This window comes from Lates calcarifer, linkage group LG5 (genome assembly GCF_001640805.2).
Source record: "Lates calcarifer isolate ASB-BC8 linkage group LG5, TLL_Latcal_v3, whole genome shotgun sequence".
NCBI lineage: Eukaryota > Metazoa > Chordata > Actinopteri > Centropomidae > Lates > Lates calcarifer.
In genome coordinates this window covers 18,930,040-18,954,670 of record NC_066837.1, presented here as the reverse complement: position 1 = coordinate 18,954,670, position 24,631 = coordinate 18,930,040, and the positions used below count along the sequence as shown (strand labels likewise).

The following is a 24,631-nucleotide window of genomic DNA, read 5'->3' as shown; positions in this document are numbered from 1 at the left end:
TACCTACACTGGAAGGCCACTGTGCACTGAAATAATACCTCTTCCATGATGGTGCAGGGGTTCACAGACTTTGCTGCACCACAGACTGAGGAACTATCAGGATGTAAAAGCTGGAGAAAAGTTAAATATGGATATCATAACACACGTTAAGCCTGAGGAAACTTGTACGCTCTCTTAAAGTAAAAGTAACAGCAAAATGGTATTTGAAAGTTCGAACTTGGTGAAGATCTGCTGCTTATCTTTGTCATATATGATAGTAAACTGCATATTATTTAAAGAGCAATCAGTGAGTTTATCCATCTCTGAGTCTGATCAGTTTCTAATATTGTTCATTCATTCGCTCTTTCCTCCTTTCTTTCTGTCCTTCAGCTTCTCCTCTCTGTTCCTCTTTGTTCTGGTTGAACGAACTGCAAACAGTCACTCAAATGAGCAAATCATTAATAATTAATTCAGATGAGATGAGTCCATTTTACTTTGAAAGGCACCAGGGAGGCAGGACCGACTGACCATGTGTGTCTGAGGCTCACTTATAAAAAAAACACTGTATCTACAGTGATACTAAAAAAATACTAACTCTGATTTAATCATCATATCATAACCCAGTGGTTCTGTCTGGAGCTGGCCACAGGATTTCACACTACAGCAAAAATACCTGTTATTATAACAAGACAGTTGAGGTACTGCACACCATCAGTACTGCAGGCTCTGCTGAACTACACCAGACTCAGGGGGATTATAGCCATTACACACTGCATGTCCTCGTCTTCTGCACAGACGACTAAAAACAGACAGAACTACTTCTCCTGACAGCTACATTAGTTCCTTGTGTCTGGTCTAGTCTTTTCATGAAGGTAAGATAAGATAGAGCTTTATTAATCCCGAAGGAAATTCCTGTGCCAGACATAGCTCCAAAAAACAGTGAAAATACAGTGACAAAATCTAATACAATAACAGAATAAAAACTATTATTAGAGACTATTGAATATAGGTGAAAAATTATTAGAAAAAAAGTATAAAGCACAGGTAGTTCTGTCTGATGGGAGAGATGAGCTGATATTTTTGGAGCACATCTTAAACCACCATTTGGCTAAAACTACCCATTGCATAATCTGATTTAAACCACAGTTATCTATGTACAGTATGTATGTATTGTATGCACGCAAATGAAACTCAAAACCTCTAAGCCTGGAATGATGTGTAACAACTCAGTGTGTGAGCTAACTGGTTAGACTGGTTTCTATGGAGCACTATGTTAAGGGTTAGTCTGCAGATTAGATTCTTTAAAAGATATTTTTATCTACAGTAACTAACAATTATTTTCAGTGTTTATTAATCTGACAGTGATTTTCTCGATTACTTGAGTATGTAACGTATCACATTTTCTGTCAGCTAATCGATTAATAATTAATTAACCTGTTACATCACCCGGCTAGAGAAGAGGTGCGTGTGCAGTCATGAGACATACAGTGTTGTAAGTACATTGGTCAGGTCAACACAGGCTTGGTTTTATTCATGATTCTGCGTGCGGCTCACCCAGAGTAGTGATGTATGGATGCAGCCAAGGCGTTGCCTGATCCACCAGGAAGGATACCCAGAGGGGTGCGGATGGCCTCCTCCCAGTCTGCTCTCTCCAGCAGGCCATTTATCACCTGACAGACACAGAAAGTACAGCTTTGATTAGGCGGACAGATAAAAAAAATACATATTATTGTTTTTTAGAGGCCACAGAAGAAACAGACTCCATCCCACACAACTATCACACAGCTCACAGCGCTGAATACCAAACAACAGTACGTTTATAATGACGTGTTCAAAGAGAGTAACAAAAGCTGTCAAGCACTGAAAATTGAACAGATTCATAGTCTTCTTGTCAGACATCTACTGATTTAAATCACACTTTTGACAATTTTAGACTTTTGTTTATCAGGTAAAATTCGCCTTGCTTGTGTTGACTCAAAGATATTTAGTTTACAACAATATAAAACAACAAACATCAGATTAGAGAAGCTTGAACTGGAAAATCGTTTTTGCTGCAAAAACCACCTTAAACAATGATTCAGTTATTAAAAGATCATCTAATTTATTAATGTAATATTATAATAATAATACACTTTATTTCACAACCATAAACAGACACCACCCAAGCAATGTTGCATAGGCTCTATTCCTTTTTTTGTTTGTTTGTTTTCTGTTTTGTAAAAACCTGGTGTGAAGGAAATCAGGATGTACTGTTTAGTATAGTTTAGTTTATGCGTAAATGTGTTGAGAACAGGAACTACAACAACTGCTTTAATGTAGTAAGGACATAACAATGTGAGGTTTGTGATGAGATGCAACCAAAATTCACAAGGTCCATCTATGATAGATTTTTATTTGGAAAACTTTTATAGCTGATGATGTTCATCTCGATATACAACAGCAGGAAAAACAGACATTTTAGTTTAAAGCAATGACAAATGTCTGCAATGTTGACTTTTATTCATTCTTCTACGCTAAATCCAGACAAACAGTCGTGAGTTTGGACATGAATATTGTGTTTATGTCTTTTTTTTACCTCATACAGAAGTCCATCTCCTGACATGATGACTAAAGCGTCCCACTGCGACAGGTCGGCCTCTCTCACCAGCTCTCGGGCGTGGTTCTGCCGCTCTGCAAAAACAAGACACGCACGCAGAAATGGTGTGTGTGGTCATGCAGGTGTGTCTTTCCTGACTGAGAAATCTGGAACAAGAGATACTCTGATCGCTAAAAGAGAAAATTTGTCCCGTCAGCTTCCTCCCTCCTCAGAGAGGTCAGAGGTCATGGTCAGCTCTAATGGAGGTGTGACAGACTGCAGGTGTTTGCTGTCGGCACCTACTTATGATCCAGCTGAAGTACAAGCAGGCCTGTGTGTGCGTAAATTAGCGATTAAGTTACACCAATACGTATGTGAGATCTATGACAAACAAGAAGAGTTAAGAGCTGAGGTAACAGAGGATTCCTGGCCCTCCTCACTTTTAATCTTCTTTCTCTTTTTCCCTTCAGTTCCCAAATTAAAGTATCACCGTGGGAGGGAAAGTTGATCTATGGTGTTAAATGAAGCGTCTGCCACACTGCCAATTAGATTGGAACAACTAAATTACCCAGGAGCACTTCGTCAGATTAATCTGGGGCTTTATAAACTGACGAAGTGGGACTTTGGTGACAAGGCCAGCTGCCTCCTAAGGTGGATAACACAAGAAAAACTTTTTGATTTATTCTTAATTGTCAGCATGACTGTAAAACAGCACTGATTAAATGTGGGAGAAAATAGAAGTTATAAGAAAATACAGTTAAGTAAATATGAAAAGTAAAGTCATGACTGTCATGGCTTCAAACCCCAAACAGACACGCAGGACACCACCTGACTTTTAGAGTAATGCCTCATTTAACACATCTGAAATTTCCTCAAAGTTTCATGAAAAGAACTTTGTGGTTGGGTCCTAATTATACAGGAAATAGCGACAGTCTTTAATCAGTAAAGTTCAATTAATTAATTCTAGTTAATTGCATCATGAATAATCTACAGTCTTGTCTAGTCAGTGGACAGCAGGTCAGCTGAAGACACAAAAATCTGTCTACAGGTAAGCATAATTAGACAAATATGAAGAATTAAGTGTCCAATAATAAAATTGTTTAAATAAAGCTGCTTCTTCAAGGAAAGACCAGTTTTCCTTACAGCTGCAACTCTACTCATGAACCTTATTATACCCATAGAATAAAGCGTTACCAAATTTACTGTCACACCAATAGATAATTGTTGTTTTGCAGGTAATGCTAAAATCTGTAACTGTTGTGAAGAGAAATTACAATGTTTCTGTTTTTCTGTTTTTATGCCTGGTGCAGATCACACGCTGAAAATCAGACTTATACGTTTTGTCATCAAGTTTTTGAGGCAGTGAGATGAAGCAAGAGATAGACGAGATATTCAGATATTTAATAATGGTCTGTCAGTGTCTTGCACAATGTGAAAACTTTGCACTGTGACATTGTGTTTACTGTATATACACTAAGTTATTATCACTGGGTAGAATTCCTTTAAATTTGATTGTACATTATCATAGTTGTGCAAAACATGATACAGTGATGAATCCAGTTCTCCACACTGACTGACTGTTCAGCTCTGTCCTCTCTCTTAGCATCTAAAATCGGGTCCAACTCAGTTCCCTCACTGTCACTTACTTTTCATATTTTAACATTTAGATTTTCTTGCACCAGCGAGGTGTTTTTGTTCTCTGGAAGCAGGTTTTTGAATATTCCTGTCTGTTTAGTGTGTGCCTATGGAGTTGTATGTATCTCTCTCTCTCTCTGTGCCTCCCTCTGTCTCCGTGTCCTCTGTCTGAAGGTGAAAGGGCAGAAGGAGTGCTGTGAGGTGTGAAGTAAAGTCAGTCGAGTGCAATGGACCGTCACAACTTCAGTCACAACTCTCTCTCTCTCTCTCTCTCTCTCTCTCTCTCTCTCTCTCTCTCTCTCTCTCTCTCCCTCTCTCTCTCTCTCTCTCTGTCTGTCTGTCTGTTCAGTAACACTCACTATTCATATACTGTAGACCATTCACTCTATACCATTCTTCTTAAATGTCTTCCCCTTTTCCCCTTCCAACCTGATTTTATTTAATATTATTTAGTTTCTATTTTCTGTTTGCAGACAAGGAAAGGCACTGAGGCGATGAAGCACATGAAATAGTTCTTTAAAAACCAGAAAGAGAATGAGAGAATGAATGAGAATAAGTAAACAGGCGCTCTAGTTGTAAAGCTGCTGCAGGTGGACTTTATTTTATCGTTAGTCCAATAACTTAGTGCTGTTCATCTCAGCAAAGAAAAGTCAGTGGTTGCTCCTCTTGCTCCTTGCTGTATTATAATTGTATTTTTGCCCAGTGGCAACCTTCATAATGTAATCTTTGTGTATTTAAGATGTCTTGATATTTTAGACTACACTGAGTCTGAGCAACAAAACCTTTAGACTAACAAGCTCCTGGACAGGTGAATTATCATAACACTGTACACTGTAGGCACAGTTAATACTGTAAACCTAAGAAGCTGTTCACTTAGTTACTAATCAATACCTGGTGAAAGCCGTAGTAACTGAGGGACTCACAAACTGACAAAAGTCTGGACACAGCCCAGCTCTGTCCATAGGAAACAAAATCCACCTACAAGTACATCCAGATCTCCCTGACTGACAGGTGTATCTCGCTTGTTTAATCCATAACAAAAAAGTGTAAAATGACACTTGTTTAAGGTTAGGGTAAGACTGCTCTTGAGCACCTTGCAAGTAGGTGCCAGTCCAATATTTGGTATTGCACATCTCATTAATGCCTGTCAATAGCTGCTAGACCCACTTAATAACAGCAAGTCTATCAACAGAAATGTGTATATGACAAATAGTATTTCATTATTGTTTATTAAATTATATTAACAAAACTTCAGAAGTTTCTTTTCAAGGCCCACAAATACAGTTCCATGTATTTCCCAGACATTACAGACCTGTGGGTTGTTTTCTTTTGTGTCTCTTCCATGTAACTACCCTCGTTCTGCCCTTTACCACTGCCATTGTGTTAATGTCTTAACCGAAAAGGAGAACAGCAATGTTACCCCATCCAGAAACACACACACACACACACACACACAGAGAGTCCTCTGGAGAGGGATCTGATTTCTCAGCCTCTCTTCTTACCTTCCCTTCCCTAAACTCTACAGAATAAAGGAAATCGATTCCTCCTTATCAGTCCAGTCACATCACATTTCCTTATCTATGCAGACGCTGCGCACTAAAAAGGATTGAAGGGCCCCAATCAGCAACAAAGCAGGGACACTGCAGTGTGGTGGGAGGAGAGCTGAGAGCAGTTTTAGTATGCAACTCCCCTCTTCAGTTAGATTGATAACGGCAGAAAGGAGCGATGTGGGAAAACAAATATCATGGAGGGATGGAGATAAGTCACACTGTTGCTGAGGAGAGGAGAGCAGAGGAGAGGAGGAATACTTTTGTCCAGCTGAGTTTCTCCCTGTGGGTAGAGGCAGTGGACTGTGACTAACTCATTACAGTCATGCAGATCTCTGCTTCATTACTGGCCCCTAGTTACAGCTACAGGACTATGGTGTTTTCAAAAATGTCCGCAGAAGGATGCAGAGATGACTAACCCCCCCCCCCAAGTGCCCAATAAATATTCTTATTTCTCCACATTCTGTTGATAACCTACATTTTTTTTGTTTGTTTGTTTTAAACTAAAATACCTACACAGAGCACCTTAAAGTGCATGTAAGGTAACAAGTAGCTCTGTCCTCGACCTCATCTCATCCCACTAACAGCAGCTCCAGATGAATCTCCACCCTGCTGTCACACACATCCTGGTTATAGCTTTCTTCAAGCTAATAGCTGCAGTGCTCATTCACCAACGTGACAGCAGGTGATGACAGCGCTGCCTTTTAAATGAGTGTGTGTCTGTGTGTGTGTGTATTGTGATACAGCAGGAAACACTATAAACACTGTGACAGCTTACTCAGCTGCCTGGAGGTGCCTGAGGGTGGAGCCACACAGATCAACACACACATGCATGCACACACATACACATATACACACAAAAGTGCATGCACATTCAATACCTGACAGCCTGTCTCTCTCTCTCTCACACACACACACGCACACACACACACACACACATTGGGAAGTGCCTGAGGTGTGACTCGACTCAATTTGTGGCTTTACACTGACATTTGTAATGACTTTTTTTTGGTGAGATTTTCAGTGTTTGATCAGAACTTTGTTACCAGTGTGACACCATCTCTATGTTGTAGCTCAGTCCTTCTCAAAGCTGAAAATACTTTGAGAATGACTTCAATGACCATCAGATGCCATTAAACAAACTTAGACTGTATGTTGTACTATGCATAGGCTAAATTGTTGGTTTAGAAAGACAAAGTGTCATGTGTCTTTCATCAGCGCAGTATGAACAAGCCACCAAAGCAGGTTTACTCCCCCCCCCCACTGACTAACACTAGTGAAACCTAACCCTGAAGTTATGTTTTTTTTTCCCAGAGTGCAGTAATAGAAACACGCCTCATCACAGCTCCAGAGAGACTCCAGTAGGTTGTGCTGATAGCTACGGGTGATGATAAACACGTCCTGTTCAGACACCACCCTCAGTCAAGTCTCTTCTCTGGAAATATCTGCTAACAAGAGTTTAAACATGCCAAATGTTTTGCAGCCCTGAGAGTGGAAAAAGTACGTACAATCAAGGTATGGTTAAACTTTTGAAAGAATATTTACACCAAGTACCAATTATATGAAGTGGTACCAGCCACATTAAACAAGCGAATCCTGGAAATGATTATCCTTTTGGGTCACAGAGTGGTGCTGGAAAGACTTGCCAAAATTTCACAAACCCTGTGCCTATGAACAGAGGACGTGCTCTAACAACCCATGTGATTTGCTTTTTAAAATCTGCACTGGAAAAGACTTCAAGTGTGAAAGTCATCCTTTCAGAAATTTGTATTACCAGAGAACTGAAGCTTTCTCCTTCCAGATGAGACATGAAGCAGTCAGAGTGTTGTTGCTCATTGCTGAAGTGCTTATTTTGGCAAGTAGTAAGACAGCTCAGCTGATGTTAAATGCGAAATTCAATGGAAGTATCTATGCTCTGATGGTGCAGCCTTGCCAGAAAAATGAATGACTCTCAAATCAAAATGGAAAAAAAACAAGAAATGAAGTTGTTAAATCGGCCAGTAGTTTCAGATCACTGCTGTGAATAAATGTTTTATCCAGTATCCATCCACCTGAGGCAACAAACCTTAACATTTTACAGCAAAATCAAAATGTAACAGGAGCAGAAGTGAGAAACCGCTTCTTCCAAAGAAAACTGGAAATAATGTAAAATGCTTCTCACAGAGTAGCCAGATCTGAAGTGTGCTGTGTCGGATGTCTTGTATAATTTTCTTGCCCAGCTCCAGTGAGATTTGCTGGATTCTTCTTTGACAGTGTGCTTTGATACATTTATAAAAAGGCTTCTTTCCCTCAGTTTGTAGGATCTAGGATGTTTCCAAGATCCTTGTCCTCTTCTTGCCCTCTGTGCTAGAGTTACAATAATTGTCTTAGCATCCTCACATGGGCCATGGCACAGAAAGGAGCTCAGCAGCACAGTATGGACCTTGTTAAAAAGAGCAGTGAGATTTTTAGGAGAGCTCGTGGTTTGTTGCCTTGAGAGAAAGAATAAAAGGCAGAAAGAAAGCACAGAGAGGTTGTTCAGGGGGTCATCTGTCTCTTCTGGTAAATATTTGTAATTTGTATTGAGCAGATGAGTCCGAGCACGAGAAGAAGACGAGCATGATGCAGTTGTTTAATTAATACTGTCTGACAGACATCTTAGGATGCCTGAACAGCCAGAGAGGCTGCCTGGGAGGAATCAGTGTGCCATCTTCACCAACGCATAGACACGTGCAGAAGCTCGCTAACAAACACAAAAACACACACACTCTCTCTCTCTCTGTGCATCGGACCCCCTCAGCAGAGCAGTCATCCTTCATCTATCCTCCACCCCTGGCAGTGCCCACAGCTGCCACACAGCTCAGGATCCAGTAATGAGTCTGTCCACTCCTGTTAGCATCCACATACAAGAGACTTCTAGCCATACGGCTCACACATATGCCAGTGATATACAAGAGCAGATAGACATGCTGCTTTGCAAGTGTTATGGCCAAACACATTATAATAAAATATATTTTTCACTTATAATGGAGAGGCCTAATTGATTTATCACCTTTAAAAAACCAAGATATCGAAAATAAAAGTGTAGAGAATGGATTAAACAGTGTGTTTGTCCTTAAGTTTCTAATGACAGCATGTCTGGCTAACTAGCTGACTACCCACAGTCAGTAACACTGCATAAGATGGCCAAGAGTTAGCATGCTGATAGCCATATAGCTGTTACAGGTTACATTAGAAAAAGCTACATTCATGCCTGACACATTCACTGTACAGGAGCAGGTGAAACACCTGCGTCGCACTCTAATATACCAGTGTTTAGGATAGCACCAGCAGCTCTGTCCTGCTCTTTACTGGACTTAGGGAAGTTTGTGTTTTCCTCTGTTACACTTCTACAGCAACTAAATCCTTTCTGCTGCAGTTTACTCTCTGCTGAGTTTTATCTCACTCTTAAGTTTAATGCAATATTCAGGCTGTTAAATCTGTTAAATGATTCAGTGATTAGTAAAACTGTCTCATATCTAAAACAAAGTGTGCTGATGCTGTGCTGGGAAACAGATGAGGAAACACCTGGCAAAAAAGCAGCCTGCGATCACGTACAGCTGTACAGTAATCAATCAAACATGAGCGCTTCAGTCTGCATGCTGAAGCTCATTAAAGGCAAAGGAGCTCATGTGGGTGCAGGTTTCCAGCAATTTAAAATCTCATTTTATATTTGATCATTTAATCAGCTTTGTACAGTTAGACAGCAGCTACCATCTCTCCATCTGTCCCTCTTGTGCAGTGTGTTACATCAGGTAAACTCTATTGCAGGATTTTTTTTTTTTAATTCATTCATTCATGATTCAGTGGTACTTTAACTGTAAAGTCTTACACTGAATACTGTTCAGGATTGTGTATAAAATATTCAGACGCTCTAATGCCCACAGCTGTCTGTGCTAAGTGTTTACTGCAGAAAATAAATGTTTTGGTACTCTGTGTAAAGAGTTTATAGGTTGTAAGTAATGTATTTAATCATTCAGTTATGCTTTATAGGTCCATTAACTACCAAGTAGAAAAGTAAGAAAGTTGTAGGGGGCTGGCTTTATGAAAGGGACAGGTGTGACCCGACAGCATTTCTCATCAACAGATGACTCTCCAGAGTTTTATTGGTTGACCATACTCATACAGGATGTAATAATGACGTGTAATAGAGATCTCAGCTTTAACTGTGAGGCAGATTATTCAATTAAATTAAATAGTTTCTTTTACCACTGGGCTCAATTAGGATTGTCAGGGAGTTATTACTCTGCATGTAAAACCAAAAAAGTTTAATATTCTTCTACTGAGGAATTATTCAGGGCTTAAAACATTTGGGAGAGATTAAAGTGAAAGATTTATTTTGGAAGTCTATCAGTCGAGGAGATTGTCTATCACTGTGCTATCCAAATTTCCATTTCAATGGTCATGCTCTCTCACAGATGTAGATTTGGGGATTAAATCTATTCTTATATATTCTCCAAGATTAACTTGTCAAAAAGTACATCTCAGAAATCACAAAAGCTCAGTTTTTTATGTGTGTGTGTGTTTTCCACATTTTCAGCACAGTACCAGTGAGAGGATTTCTCCTGCGTCTCTGTCTGTCTTCCTCACTGTGTCTCTCTCTCTGCCCTCTTTTCTCTGTCTGTGCATTTCCCACTGTGATGAAAGCCGTACTTTCTGACTGTTATCTGACACTGCACTGATTTAGGAACAAACCCTGACAGTGGGAGAAACTCAAAAAATAAAAAGGCGAGGAGAGAAGAAAACTCTGCAGAACAACTGATATGATCAGGCTGAGAGCATTTAAATTACATCTGCTGATGAGCTATCCATCTGTCCTGGGACGAGTGAGTGTGACCAGCACTGCACTGTGTAATCATTACCACCCAGTGTATGTAGATTACAGTGCGATGACTACAAACACGTCAATATGGGGCCACACAAGATTATATCAAAACAAATCATGGCAAATGGGGGATTTTCTGTGAATCTGCGAGTTTATCATGGACGTGTCTTTATCCATATGTGTGTCTGACTGTGTGCGCATGTATTTATTACATAACAGCTCTGCATGCATATGGGTCAGAGGCAGTTGATCAGCATAATGACGGTGACAGCAGGAAAACACGAGGAGGATTTAAACTAGAGGAGGGGTACTGGGATTCAGAGAGAGGGAGAAAATCTGTGGGACATGAGGGGAGGTGTTAGTGTGGCCTTTGCTGAGCTGTGTGTGTGACTGTGTGTGAGGCTGCGTGTGTGATCGTTCAGTGCAAAAGATATTACAAGTGGGGAACTGATTTCAAGAGCTGAATGTCAGTAAGACCTTGACGGTAAAAAGAGTGAAAAATGTGTTTAGTTCTATGCTTAAGGCTGTGTTATGTGTTTGCAAGATAAGATTTTAAAGATGAGTCAGTGTTCAATCACATTAACAGGGATGTGTATTGTAGGTTTGGATGTGCAAACATCTATTAATTTTGTTTGGAAATCAAGCAACTCAACAAAACCAGAAATGCACAATACCCAGGAAACATCAGGTAAGGATAAAACATCAGCTTCAGGTTCAAATTTAATAGACCATAACTGTCATAGTGTGTGTGCACTGACATTTAAGTTTTTTTTTGTTTTGTTTTGTTTTGTTTTTTTTTAGCTCATCTTTCTTTAATAAACATAAAATTAAATTCTTTCCTTCAGTCATACACAACTCTCCAATAATGCTGTACAATAATGTGTATATTCTTAACCTGCATATCTGTGTGTGGTGTGTGCTTGTGCCTTCAACTCACCAGTTATAACCAGAGTGTGTTGGACGCTGGCCTCGTTGAGCATCCGTTGGATGTGGTTGTTGTACAGGGTGAGCGCCTGTCCTTTCCCGCTCTGTGGATTCACCAGCAGCATCATCCTTCGTGGACGAGACAACTCGCTCATCAACACCCCTGCAGAGGAGAGAAAAGAAAAAGATGACTGACTGCTACAAAAAGAGAAAGGTCACCTAAATGTAGTTATACTGTAAAATCTTACAAATAGACCAGTATTACACTGCAGACAGAACAGTTTCAACTAATTTCAAAGGAGTAAAGAAGTCAAAATTACATCCTATATGTTGTTTGTTTGTTTGTTTGTGGGGTTTTCTTAGAGTTTGAATCTTACAAGTAGTGCACTGTTCAGTTTTGGAAACCTTTGATTTTAAACTCATTCACTTTCACTCGTGCTTTTGGGTTCATTCATTTGGTAAATAATCTTCCATCATCATTCTTCCATCCATCTGAACTGCTATTATAGCAATACAGTACTTTCTCTGTCTTTAGTCTTTGTCATTCACATGCACCCTATTTGATTTAAATAGATTTTAATTAGCACATGATCAAGAAATCTGACTATTTTTACCTGGTTTGTTTTATTTCTTTATCTAAGTTACAGAAACTAGCCTTCTCATTCACCTTATGTCAGAGAGATATCAGGTTTCTAGTGCATTTAAATGTATTGAGAGTTCGCTGAGGACTGACACTCCTGTAGAGAGAGAGTGGGAAAAGGTACATGGAGGGAATCTGTGTACTGGGATATTTGGAAATAGACAGACAAAATTGGACTCTTATCTCAGCTAACAGGCTTTGGCGAAGCTCCTATAAAGGAGAGGATGGAGGTGTGTGAGGCTTGTTGGTGCTGAGAAAGAGAGGGACAATGACAGAACAAGACTGGCAAACACAAGGGGGGAAGAGGTTATGATGATAAAATGTCTACTGCAATGTAAACCCATACAGTACACAGTATAAACTATACACATGACAGCATAAATTACTTACTAGCAGATGTCTGCACATTTTTTAAATATTTGATTTGTTTTCATGTGCTCAGTCTGCAGCGATGTGTAAACCTGTGTAAAGAATTGATCCAAGCAAAAACAAAGGTCAGTGGTCGGTTACACACCATTCAACACACACACTGATCTGAACTTGTATCTAAAGACATATGAGCACAGAAGTAGCAGGGTTGATGTAAATTAGTGTTCAAAATATCAGAGGGTTACACAGGGTTATGCAGATCTTACAAACACAGATCCCAGATCTTTTTTAAAACGCTCTCAGAGGCACAGCATGGGGCTGAAGAAGAGAGGGAGTGGAAAAGGCTGGTTTTGGCCGACTGTCCAACAGCATCTGAGGAGGATTAATTGAGCGCTGCAAGTATAAGACTGTGCTTTGCCAAAATATTAAATAATTATTCGATATCTGAGATAAGACAGTGAACTCTAAATATAAATATAGATATGATGGAAGTGAGAATAACTCTGTGCTCATGTTATGGGGAAACTAGTAGTACAGAGAGAGAGGTGAGCGGGAAGATAAGGTGATGGTATCTCAAATGTTGGATTCCTGTAGGAAAAAGTTTATTCCTGTAAGAGCAAACTACTTATCGATGTTCTTTCCTTTAAAAATATGTTTTTCTTGCAGCTCAGCTGGGAAAAGAGGCAAATAAAAGTGTGACAAGAAGCCATCAGCCACGTTTGACACACTGCAGCTGTGGGATAATTTTACAGGTAGGTACACAAAGTCCTCTCTGTTGTAGGGACGGCACGCTCCAGCAAAAACGTTTCCTATGTTTATGCCTTGTCAACACACACACACACACACACACACGCAAAACAAACAATTTCAGCCCCATAGGCAAAAGCCCTGCGGTTATATTCCTCTTGTAGACTAATCTCATTTTGTATTGCAGCCTGCTGGATTTTTTTTTTAAAGATCAAAACACAGTGAGGGTGGAGGGAGGCAAACCATCCAAACAAGTCTGACAGCTGATAAATGAGTAACGATGGGCAGGAACAACTGAAGCGCAGACGCTCCTGGGATAAGCACTTCTAACTGGTTCAAAACCTAATTGACAGGTTTTCGTTTTAATGGATACCACACTTCCAGCACAGTCAGAGCGATACTGCTGGAATGCGATGAATCAGTTCAGAAAAATGTTCACACACATTAACACACCTTAAACTCTGTTCATGTGTGTCGCTTGGGTTTGACCTGTGGTAACCTCTTCAGTCTTCAGGCTCCTTGTTCTATGATAATCCTGACTGTAACTGAGAGACTGCTGTAACCTCAGTGTATACTAAGCCACCAGTATTTAACACCGGGCTGAAACTAATGCAGCCCAATACAACAGTCCTGAGATAAATAATATTTTCATAATGTTTTAGAGAAGTGTTGGTTCACCTTTATGGAGGCTGGGGTCATTATGTTTTACATAATACTGAGAGATGACTCTGTCCTCATTGATAGAAATGTGGTAGACACACATAATTACATTCATTTATTTAGTTTAAATGGCAACAAGTCATCTAGGGGAATATAAGTGTTGACACAACCATCAGCTACATTTGACTTCATTTCAATTCATCATAATTTATCAAATTCAGATATTAAATGCGTTTTTATGAATACATTTTTGTAGCAATCCATTTTCTACTGCTTAATTTTCCTGTTTAGGGTGATATGGGGGTCCAAACACTATCTCAGAAGGCATTGGGGCTGTTTGACACCCTTTTTTTTCCAGATCACGTTGTTCACATCAGTGTCCAACAAACACACGAGCGTCTGAAGGCTGTGACAGAAGTGCCCTCATGAATCAGCCTGGGACAACAGCTGGCTCTGAAGGCCCTGACCTTGCTGTCTCTGTGCCCCAGCACCCACACAACAGACCTCGTTGACTAAATCCAACCCCGTGCCACTTCCTGTGTGCCACCCCTCCCCTTCTCAAAACATTCCAGAGGGCACTATCTCCCCGCTCATCTCTGTTTCTCCACACTCCGGGTTTTCCTCCTCTATCATTAGCTCGGCTGCAGCAGCGTCGTGGCACTGAGCCAAAGTATGATATATGTCTAATGAGGGATGCTAAAATCAACAGAAACAGAGAGAAAATGTGTTTTACAACGCTCCCCGATCGATCTGTAGCTAGATGTTATCCATCATGCTGGACAGCTTGAAATGGATTTTAAAGCAAATGAGGATTGGTGGGTTATGACAGCAGATAATATGTCTGGTATGTTTGTATAGGGATGGGTGTAGGTCTGATTGTCAAGTGATGATATACGTTGCTGCTGATGAACATATAAGGTAACAGACACTTATTACAGTCAAGGCCTGTGGCGACATTAATCTGTTTCTGGTTAGTTACGTTATCAGTTTGTGAACTGAACCAATAATTATTACAAACAATGATGACAGAGTGGTGACAGGCATAATTACCTAGACGAAACAAATGCAGAAAAAAAGTATATTACTGTCTTGATGAAGTAATAAAGTGGATGACACTGCGGCAGATTAAGAAGCAGCTAAATGAATCCTCATCCTCACAAACAGCTGCCGAGACAAAGAGAAAAACAACAACAAACCTACAGCAACAAAACTCTGCTCCGCATTTCAAATACATTCACTTGATCTGTGATTACAAGATGTCTCATCTGCTCACTTCAAACCAAAAGCATGGGAAGTGCCCCAGATCTTAATGGAATAATCACTAGTGAGGTATTCGCCATAGGAAATGACAACCTAAATGAAAGGGAAAAACCCAGGGGCCGGAAAAAACACATTTTCCAGCTTATAATAGCTATCTGGGTGCATATAGAGACTGAGAGGAGACAGCTTTCTTAGCTTTGTGTGACAACGCTCCAGCACATTCAGCAGGATGTCAGTGTCTATAAACCAGACACAGAGATGATGGTTTAATCATAAGCCTCTAATATACGTCTCCTGCAAAAAAACAGGGCAAAATTACATATTCAAAATGTGTATATTTGTATTTATATAGCTATAAAATGGCCTTATATTGCTATAGTATTTTCATTCATTGATTGAGTGTGCTGAGTTAAATGGGACAAGAGTGAAATATTTTCCATGACCTTACATGGTCACTCTATCTCTATCTGAAGCACCAACACTGCTTGACGAGTCATGCTGACTCAGTGTGATGACCTGATCTGTGAATAAGTCAGTCATAGGGGTGTCTCACTCAACTTCCTTCATACTAGCTCCGCATCAGCAGCAAAGCATGACGAAGCATTAACCGTCTGTGATTAAGGAGCAAAGTAGCACTCTTGCTAGACACTGCAAAATTGTCAGGCTCTCATCACGCTTCGCCGAGCCCACGCCACACCACTCAGCCAGCATAAATTTGCAACTCAGATGGGACTAGTCTCGCTCTGCCCAGATCTGGTGTCACTGGGGATTTAAAGACAGAAAAACAGGCATCAGGGCACGTTTTGTTTTGTGTTTGAAGTGCATTTAATTTTGGGAAAAGACTACGCTCTCATGTTATGTGCACATTATGTAATTACAAGCAGCAAAGTCAGAAAAGTCTGTTAATGAAATGAACCACAGTAGTGTCAAGAAACCGCTGGCAACACAACTACGAAGCCACCACCACTGGCAGTTACATCCAAACAAAATACAATACTAGCAGTAATACAATTCACTCAGCTAATTTAAAAGGAGCTACACACTGTTTGTGTCTGTTTTCATTTGTTAAAAATACCACGTGGCATGTCTTTGACCACTAGCAGGGATGTAGAGAAATGTTATCTTGAATTGTACCTCGTCTTGTTTTTTCCCACCCATTCCACCTATCAGATGGCAGGTGGCAGTAACATGCCAAGACATGTGCTAACAAAGGGAGAGAAGAAGACAAATGTTTTAAAATTGTCAAGAAGAAGGAACAATCAACATGTTTGTTAGCCTTTAAGGATATGCAGTGGATTTTGGTAAGTAACACAGAAAGTAAACAGAAAGTTGTTTGTTTCTAAGAAAACTCCACAAGACACATTTGCTGCTCCAAGTACATAACACTGCAAAAATATCTAAGTTAGGTTATGTACATGCTACATGCTTCACGTTTAGCATTAAGGTCATACAATAATAACGAATGCTGTGTGCTGCGTTCACAGACCTCCTACACACGTGGAAAATGTTACAGATGAATGTGTGAAACATTTATTGGAAATTGGCTCTGTTGCTGATTCATAACTAAAGTGTGTGTGAGTGTGTGTGTGTGGGGGGGGGGGGGGGGGGGGGGACTACCTATTTCTAAGTTAAGTCAAAAACCACAAATGGTCACAGCTGGCACTGTCTGTGGCATATGGCACATTCATGGCATCCTGTGGTTTCAAACTGTAACTTCCCTCAGTCCGCACACAGGACACGGACACAAGACTGAGAATGAAGAAGAAAGGGATTGAGTGCTGCTTTGTTTTTCCAAAATGTTAGCTCATATCTGTTGTGTTGTTCAAAAACAGACTTAGAGCCTGGAGACCCCTCACAACCCACCCACCCATGACCACCTACCCACCAACAGGTTTGTGTCCCACTCTTACATTTCTGCCTGTTGCTCAGTGGTGATGTGGGCTCTAAGCCTTGACAAACACCCATTAGGAGGGAATCCAGTTTCCACATTAAAGGGATTAATGGATTAACATGTATTTGACCTGGTGCTTATACTCTTCCTGCCCCATGTAATATGACAGATATGTCCAATCGCAATCTACTAAATGTTAGCTTTGTCACGGGCCAACTCAGGGCAAAAGCCAGCTACTCTCTAAAATACGGTGGTCTGTACCTCATGTAGTCTGATGTATGTGGAGGATTTATTGTGTTCAGTACCAAAAAATAAGCATTGGATCACAAAAGCATTACATCTTAACAGCCAATCACCAGCTAAGATTGAGATCTGAGTTCAGAGTGCAACAAAAAACATAAAAACCTGTTTAAATATCACAACACAACCTAAAGTATCAGGAGTTTCTCTACATTGTGTCTATGCACATGTTTTTAACTGAGCTTCAGCATCCAGCCAGCTGTGCTAAGTCCCTCAAAAGGCCCCATTTAGCAGATATGAGATTGTCATTTGATAGCAGCGCAACGCTTCGCCTCTAAACTGAGCTTCACAAGTGTACTGTAGTTAACTACATACCAACTGTAACCTCACGACAGCAGCTTAGAGATACAGCAAAATGTCTGGGCTGTATCCGTCATGATTAGAGGTTCAGCTCTGGATGATCTTACACTCAAATATCATATCACTCACAGTAACATGCTTTATTTAGAGCTTCACAAGGCTCAGATCTAAACCCAGCTGCACAGTGCATTCAGTTGTATGTAAAGATATATATGTATGAGTGTCTGTAGTTTGACTGCACACGTTGTTATTAGTGCATGCACACATCACGTGCATTATCAGTATGTGTATAGTTTGAATGAGGTAATTCATTGTGATAGGCTGCTAAAATATATGGCTATTTTTTTTATACTCACAGTGCAAAAATAAAACCCATAGGATATAAAGGTTGAAGTGGGGAAAGTCAGAACAAGATTGTGTGAGGAACAGTAAATTCACTACTGAATTTACTCTTTCTTTAGTTTGTTTTGTTCTGTTTTTACTTTTATTTATCAGCCAGTGCATTTGGGTTTGCATGCATTTAAAGGCACCATAGAAGCATTTAATAAATGGTTTGTAATGCACTATAAAAGTAGCTGTGAGCAGATATTTCTATTTACATAAGAATATTTTCAGGTTTGCAGTATTTTCTCACCAGTTAGAACTAGAACCACAACTGTGTTTTACTATACTGTCATGCATTATCTGTTTATACAGCAGCTTCCTCTGCTCACAAGAGGAGATCTAAATACATTAACCTTACAACTACATTATAATCTTTTATAAGCCATTTATTAATTAATGGTTATATAGTGTATAGAAATGTTAAATATGAGGACTAGTTTGAGACATATATAATATATTTATACCATTATGAAAAACATCACACTATAATAGTCATAATAAGGCTCCAGTCAATAATTGTTGTACCATTCATTTTGCAGGTTTATTCAGATAAAAGAATTCTGTTTGTTTCTCATCTGATTACATCTAACTTTATTGAACTTCCATGTGTCTGAAGCCATTCAAACCTGCAATGATATCATTATTATCATGAGAGACAGTCTGATCACAGATTGTACCTTTAAAGAATGCTCGCCCCACCTCACAGCACTTAACTGCAGTAACACTGAGGACTCAGCGAGGTGATAACTCTTGTCAGTAATGCTGTCTGTAAATCAAAGAGTGGAAGCTGCTCTGGCGCACAAGCAGTTTTTTTTTCCTGCTGAGCCAGAACCACAAAGGGTGTGGAAGGAGGCGAGGAGGAGGAGGTGCTGGTGGTCAGCCTGCTGTAGATCTATATTAAGAAAGGCACAGAGTTTACGACATTGAGGTTTTTATTAAAATCATCCTGCGCTGTCTGTCATGTAGCTCTCCCTGCAGTATCCTGAGCTTTGTGCTGTGAGACAGAGAGGATGTAACCACCGTCTGTCTCTCTGTGGAACGATGTGCCTTCTATATGGGTATTTTAGGCAGCAGGGTCAGATTAAGGAGGGGAGGTTAGGCTGCTGCTGCATGAAAACAAACTCCAAAGCAAAAACTTTCCGAGTAAGTCAGGCACTTACATTGCCACTAATTTAATGTTTAGTATAAGTTTTCTTTTAAGGGGAACTGGAGCTTGAAGTCTTAATTAACGTCAGCTCACTTGGCACTATGTTCAACTGTATGTTCACCTCCTTCAAGTATTAGCCAGTTTTACATAAAAAACATAAAGAGGGAAACACAGGATTACTGCAAGCTATAAAAGAAAAAAACAGTTATATACATAAAAACGCAATAAGTGCCAGCGTATGGAGGAAATGGACTTCCCACCATAAAAAACACACAACCACATGTTCTTTTACCAGGCAAAGACTGACTTTCTCTGAGGTGAACCAGCTGCTCTGTAGGCTGAATGGTCAATTAGTGGTTGTTGTTGTTGTCGGCGTATCATAGAGTGACTTGAGAGGCTGTTTCTGAGAATAGCAAACTGGGTGAGCATGGACCACTTTTTATGCTTTGGCGGCGTAATGTATAGATAGTCACTCTGCAGTCTGAGGTGGAGTTTTGTTACAACAAACAGGATCGGAACAAAGTTTGACAGGGTTTTGCCTGGAGTGTAATTCAGAAAAAAAAATCTGCGTCTGCATCCTCCAATCATGTGGATTTGGTCATGGTGAGACAGACAGGGCAGGACACTACTTTGAGCCCCCCAGAGCTGGAGAAAGCTCCAGAGAGGCTGAATCAGACGTCTCAACAGCACATCAAGCTCCACCACAGCAAACGTCCAATGAGTCCCCAGGGAAAGGACTGCTGCTACAGTACCAATGCTGCCTGACTACACACACATACACACACACATAAATGTTCCCAGAGAAAATATGGGCATATGAGACTGTGCTGATATTCTCATAACCTGGTAATATCACATCTTATTTTCCTTTACTTCTACAGCAGCCAGATGGACAACTTCTTATGAATGAAACCTGTGGTTTCTGTTGTAAAAGAATCAGGAAGTTTCATCATTTTTGTACAAACAAGAATGATGAAATCCCAAGGGTGTGATCCTTGATGGGATCAGTCACTTAATCGTGCTTATTAGTAATCATCCTCACACACACAGAAAGAGCTATAACATAGCTCAATTCACACTGGAGACTTCTGCACTTGAGCTATTGATAGAATCTGAAAATGTGTGATAATAAAATGGAGTAATCTGCAAATGGATTGGACTAATTAGCTTACATTATGTCACTATTTGGCTGTAAGAGAATAACATTACTGACGTGGTTTACATGGGTGACACCAGGCTGAGAAAAGGTGTGGCAGGTTGAAAAGAAATCATCAAAAGTCAGAGCTGGTCTGCTGGATGTTCTCCATTATTGATTATCTCTTACTCAATAGACTTTGTAAACATTTATAAATGAAACCACAAGAAAACAGTAAGGTTATAAAAGTTTGAAAACAGTTTCTAAATCTTGAATTCCACAAGTCACCCGGCTTTGTCATAATAACAGCACCACAACCACGAGGGATTCAGCTAACAATTTCACCAGGACTTCATCCAGCTCGTGTTCCCAGCTCCTCTGCTGCACATTCCACAGATAGGACACTTTGATGGGTGTGCTTCGATATGACTCGTATCACTGGTTTCCCACATAAATACTGTGTAATTTCAGCTTCTTGTTGAAGACAGTTAGACTTTCTACAACGATGACTGAGAGTACCATGGAACTGATGGAGATAAGCAGCTCTGTGTAACCTGAAAAACAACTTTAGACCATGACATTTCCTTCTTCTTTTTGTCTGCTGGAACAGCTAGAAAAAATGGCATCAGATGCTCTCATAATTTAACATAAACTTCTTCTTTCTGCTTGCACCTGTGAAATGGTGTGTGACAGAGAATACAAGCCATTGTCCCAGTTTCAACTCTGTCTTGGCCAGAGGTAATGTATTAGTAATAGCACTGACTGGCTGACTGAGACCTGGATTCTGCTGCCAAAAGGAGCAACGCCAGTCCCCCTGAGAACTTCAAGTAAGGTGCTTCTTATCTAACTTTCTATCACTGCCGTTTCCATGGTTTCACACTTTTACTAACAGCCTTATTCAGTTAAAGCACATTAGCACAGGTCACGATTCCTGTGATGAATCAGCAGATATTTAGAACAAACAGGATGAAGGAGAATAATCTCAATCTAAGGTGTTTTTTGGGGCTGCGCTTGCAGCACAATAACATGATATTGGTAATGAATGATAATGAAGGTCTCACAGTGAAGGGAACTAGAAAGGTAGCAGAGCTTCCATCATGTATTGGACAGACAGGGATGAGAAAACTACGTGTTTACAGCGTCCCATGCTGAGATGATGAAAGGTCTGACACTGCTCTGAATGTGAGAACAAACATAAAGCAAACTCAGCCCAGTGCAGGACTGAAAATGCAACAGCAGCATGGAACAACAAGTGGGACCTTCGGTGTTTCAGAGAAACACTGACAAACACTCAGCCCTGCAGCTTTAACAGAAGATAACTGATTACTATACTAAAATATGCAAGATTTACCAAGACAGTCCACATGCAGCCAGCAATGTCATGGAAGAGAGAGTGTAGGGCCTCTACTCCTGACACTATTAGTCATACACACTGGACCCAAAAACCTTTTGATATCTACCTCCATTTCAGCTTTACCATAAAGCCAGTCACTATAAAACCAAAATATTTCAGTCCATCAGGCCCAATCCATTCAACTTTACTTAACAGCTGATGTCTTACAACAAAATTTTCTTTACCAGTGATGTGTTGACTGAGACAAGCTTGAATTAATAGTTTGTCCTTTTTGATTTACAATAATAGAGGAGGTGGGATAAACACATCACAAAGTAAAACTCTACAGACCACCAAGGCAATTATAACCTATTATCTCTGGTGGTTTGAGCATTCACATTCATAGTAACATCAATACTGATCATACTGCTGCTGAATTCATTAACCTATTAAACAGCTGTGAATTTACTCAGACTGTCACTGTGGCTACATGTCAGCATGGTGATGTCATGTTTGCTTCACATTAAAATGTTACTGTTTGACACTGAATGCAGTTTCTCACAAAATGAAAACAGTCTGGACCACAGTACCTGTAGGTGAGCCTGTATCTGCTAGGTGTTTTCTGACTATTTAGATATATTCTAGGTAATCTCAATCAATTGATTCTTGTTAGGTGGTAATGTGCTGTAATTCACTGTCACTGGACAGAGTATGCCAAGTGCTGAAGCCAGATGACAGCCCAGAGTGATCAATTTAATCAATACTAGTAACCTCTCTGCCTTCTTCCATCACCTGACTCATGATGACGCTGTCCACAGCTGAACTGAATCCATTCATTGACAACCTCTGATCAATACTATTTAGGAAATACTAGACCATGGCATCTGAGCAATTTTAACTGTCAGAGCAGGGATGACAGTTTATGGTACTTGAGTCAAGGCAATGACACGCAGGGTGGATCACACATATGATGACAGACCGAAGACTGAAACTTCTGTGAACACACCACAAGCACTAGACAACTGATGACTGATCAATATTAATCTGCGCTTCTTCTCCCTGAGAGGAATTAACAAGATGGTAATTCAGAGGGACAGAATTATATTGGTAGACTGTTGTTCTGTGGTTTTTGTTCGTATAAACAGTCTGCTAGGAACACTAATTAATCATACATTTAGTAAAAAAGAAATAATAAATAAATAAAGGGCAGCACAACTAATAGAATATCGATCGCGATTTTTCCTTCCCACAATTAAATAAACCTGATCGTCTGTGGTACTGTCGTTTTAAACGCGAGCTCCGCTCATAGAAAACTCCGCTGCATATCAAATCAAGCGCTCCCTAACTACCGGTCAACCACCGCGGCTGCGCGCACAACCTGCGGCGGCAGGTGGAAGAAAAAGGAGAATCAATTGTTTGGAGTCAAAGGTGAAGAGTTAGTCCGTCGAGACCGATTAACATCCGTTGTTAGGAAGGATTTCGGATCTAGGGCGGATCATCTTAAACAAGATTAAATCATATTGACGGAAGTGCATGAGACTTGTGTCTGCGCCGCAAAGCTACAACACAACTAACTTGTTCAACCACCTGAGAAAACACAAACTGCAGCAGGTTGAATGCATGAAGGCCAGGAGGAATAATAATCCCCGTCCTTGTCCAGCATCCACTCATCCATAACAGAATCGTTTAACAGAACATCACCGTATCCATCCAGCTCCCAAAGACAGACTGAAACTATGAAGTCGTATTTGGACAAAGGTATGTGCCCTGCTGTTTAATTTTGCTTTTAGATGAACTGTGAGTAAGAACCAGTCTTAAATTAGCAGGACAAGTGACATCAGTGCCGTTTATTTAATGCAATAAAAAACATCATGTTCCTAAAATCAATGAATAATCATGACAAACAGTCGTGCTCTCATTATAGATGAAAAGAACCATGATTATCATTTTGGCCATAATCGTGCAGCACTAAAAAACTGCAGCAGTACTGTAAAATGTTCCCATGTTTTGCACTTGTGTTATTGGTCTGTGGTCGTGTGACCTGTCAGACATCTTTCTCAACAAGAAGTGTCAACAACAATGGCTGACCACAGGAAGCCATTAGGAGCCCTGTGATGCACAAGAGCCAACTGATGGCTTCTTTGATCACAGCCTTAACAGAAATTCTCACTATCATGCAAATTACTGCTGATGTCATGGACAGAAGAGCTGAGCCCCTTTATCATACAGTTTGATGGTTTAATTTATTAGAGCACAGGAGCAACGCTGAGCAACCTGAGCATGAGCAAACATACCTCACACCTGTGTGTATTTGTTCATTACACAGCAAGACCACCAAATATTGAAGGAAAGATTAAAAGAATAGAGCTGGCCTCTTGTATAAGAAATCTTTTTGGTATGACACTAACAAGGAGAAACTGTATATGGTACATTTGATATCTAAATCCAAAACTGTAGCAAGTCTCTACCTGTCAGAGGTAAATGGATCTGGTAGAAAAGAGATGCTTGCTGAGTAATTCTGTGAGTACACCACAAGTCAAGCCAATGACACACACACCAGTATTGATGGAGAGGTCAGACAGGCGGCACTGACCTCATTTAGACTAATGGTTTGGATGCAGAGCTCCTGAACATGATTTAATGTGGTTCACAAGGCCTCGAGCATAATGAGTAACTTACTGAGGACAGGGTTTTTCGAACTGAAATCATGTTGCTACATTCCAGAGATAACGACAGACCCCTGCAGAAATGTTCAGTAATGTGATACTTCAGCAGGTGACCCAGAAGTAGAAACATATGCATTCTGTATTTTTGCTCAGCACTTCTGGCTCCGTTTGATTCTGTATTCTTGTAGAAACAACAACAACAGTGACAGAAAACCTTGGTCTGGTCTGCAACTCTCCTTGGAGGAAAACAAAAATCTTAACATATGACGCACTCAGGTTTTCAAGCCCAGCTGAAA

At 40.2% G+C, this 24,631-nt stretch overlaps 1 protein-coding gene across 1 annotated transcript in view; it reads right to left on the bottom strand.

The window, feature by feature from the left end:
• LOC108875844 (sphingosine kinase 1) overlaps positions 1 to 24,631 on the bottom strand; it is a 37,032-nt gene that overhangs the window by 8,118 nt on the left and 4,283 nt on the right. Inside the window, exons 2-4 of the mRNA XM_018665009.2 lie at positions 11,517 to 11,666; positions 2,555 to 2,649; positions 1,534 to 1,649 (exon numbers count right to left, since the gene is read on the bottom strand). Of these exons, the coding sequence (XP_018520525.1) occupies positions 1,534 to 1,649; positions 2,555 to 2,649; positions 11,517 to 11,666 (361 nt within the window). The remainder of the gene's footprint in view (positions 1 to 1,533; positions 1,650 to 2,554; positions 2,650 to 11,516; positions 11,667 to 24,631) is intronic.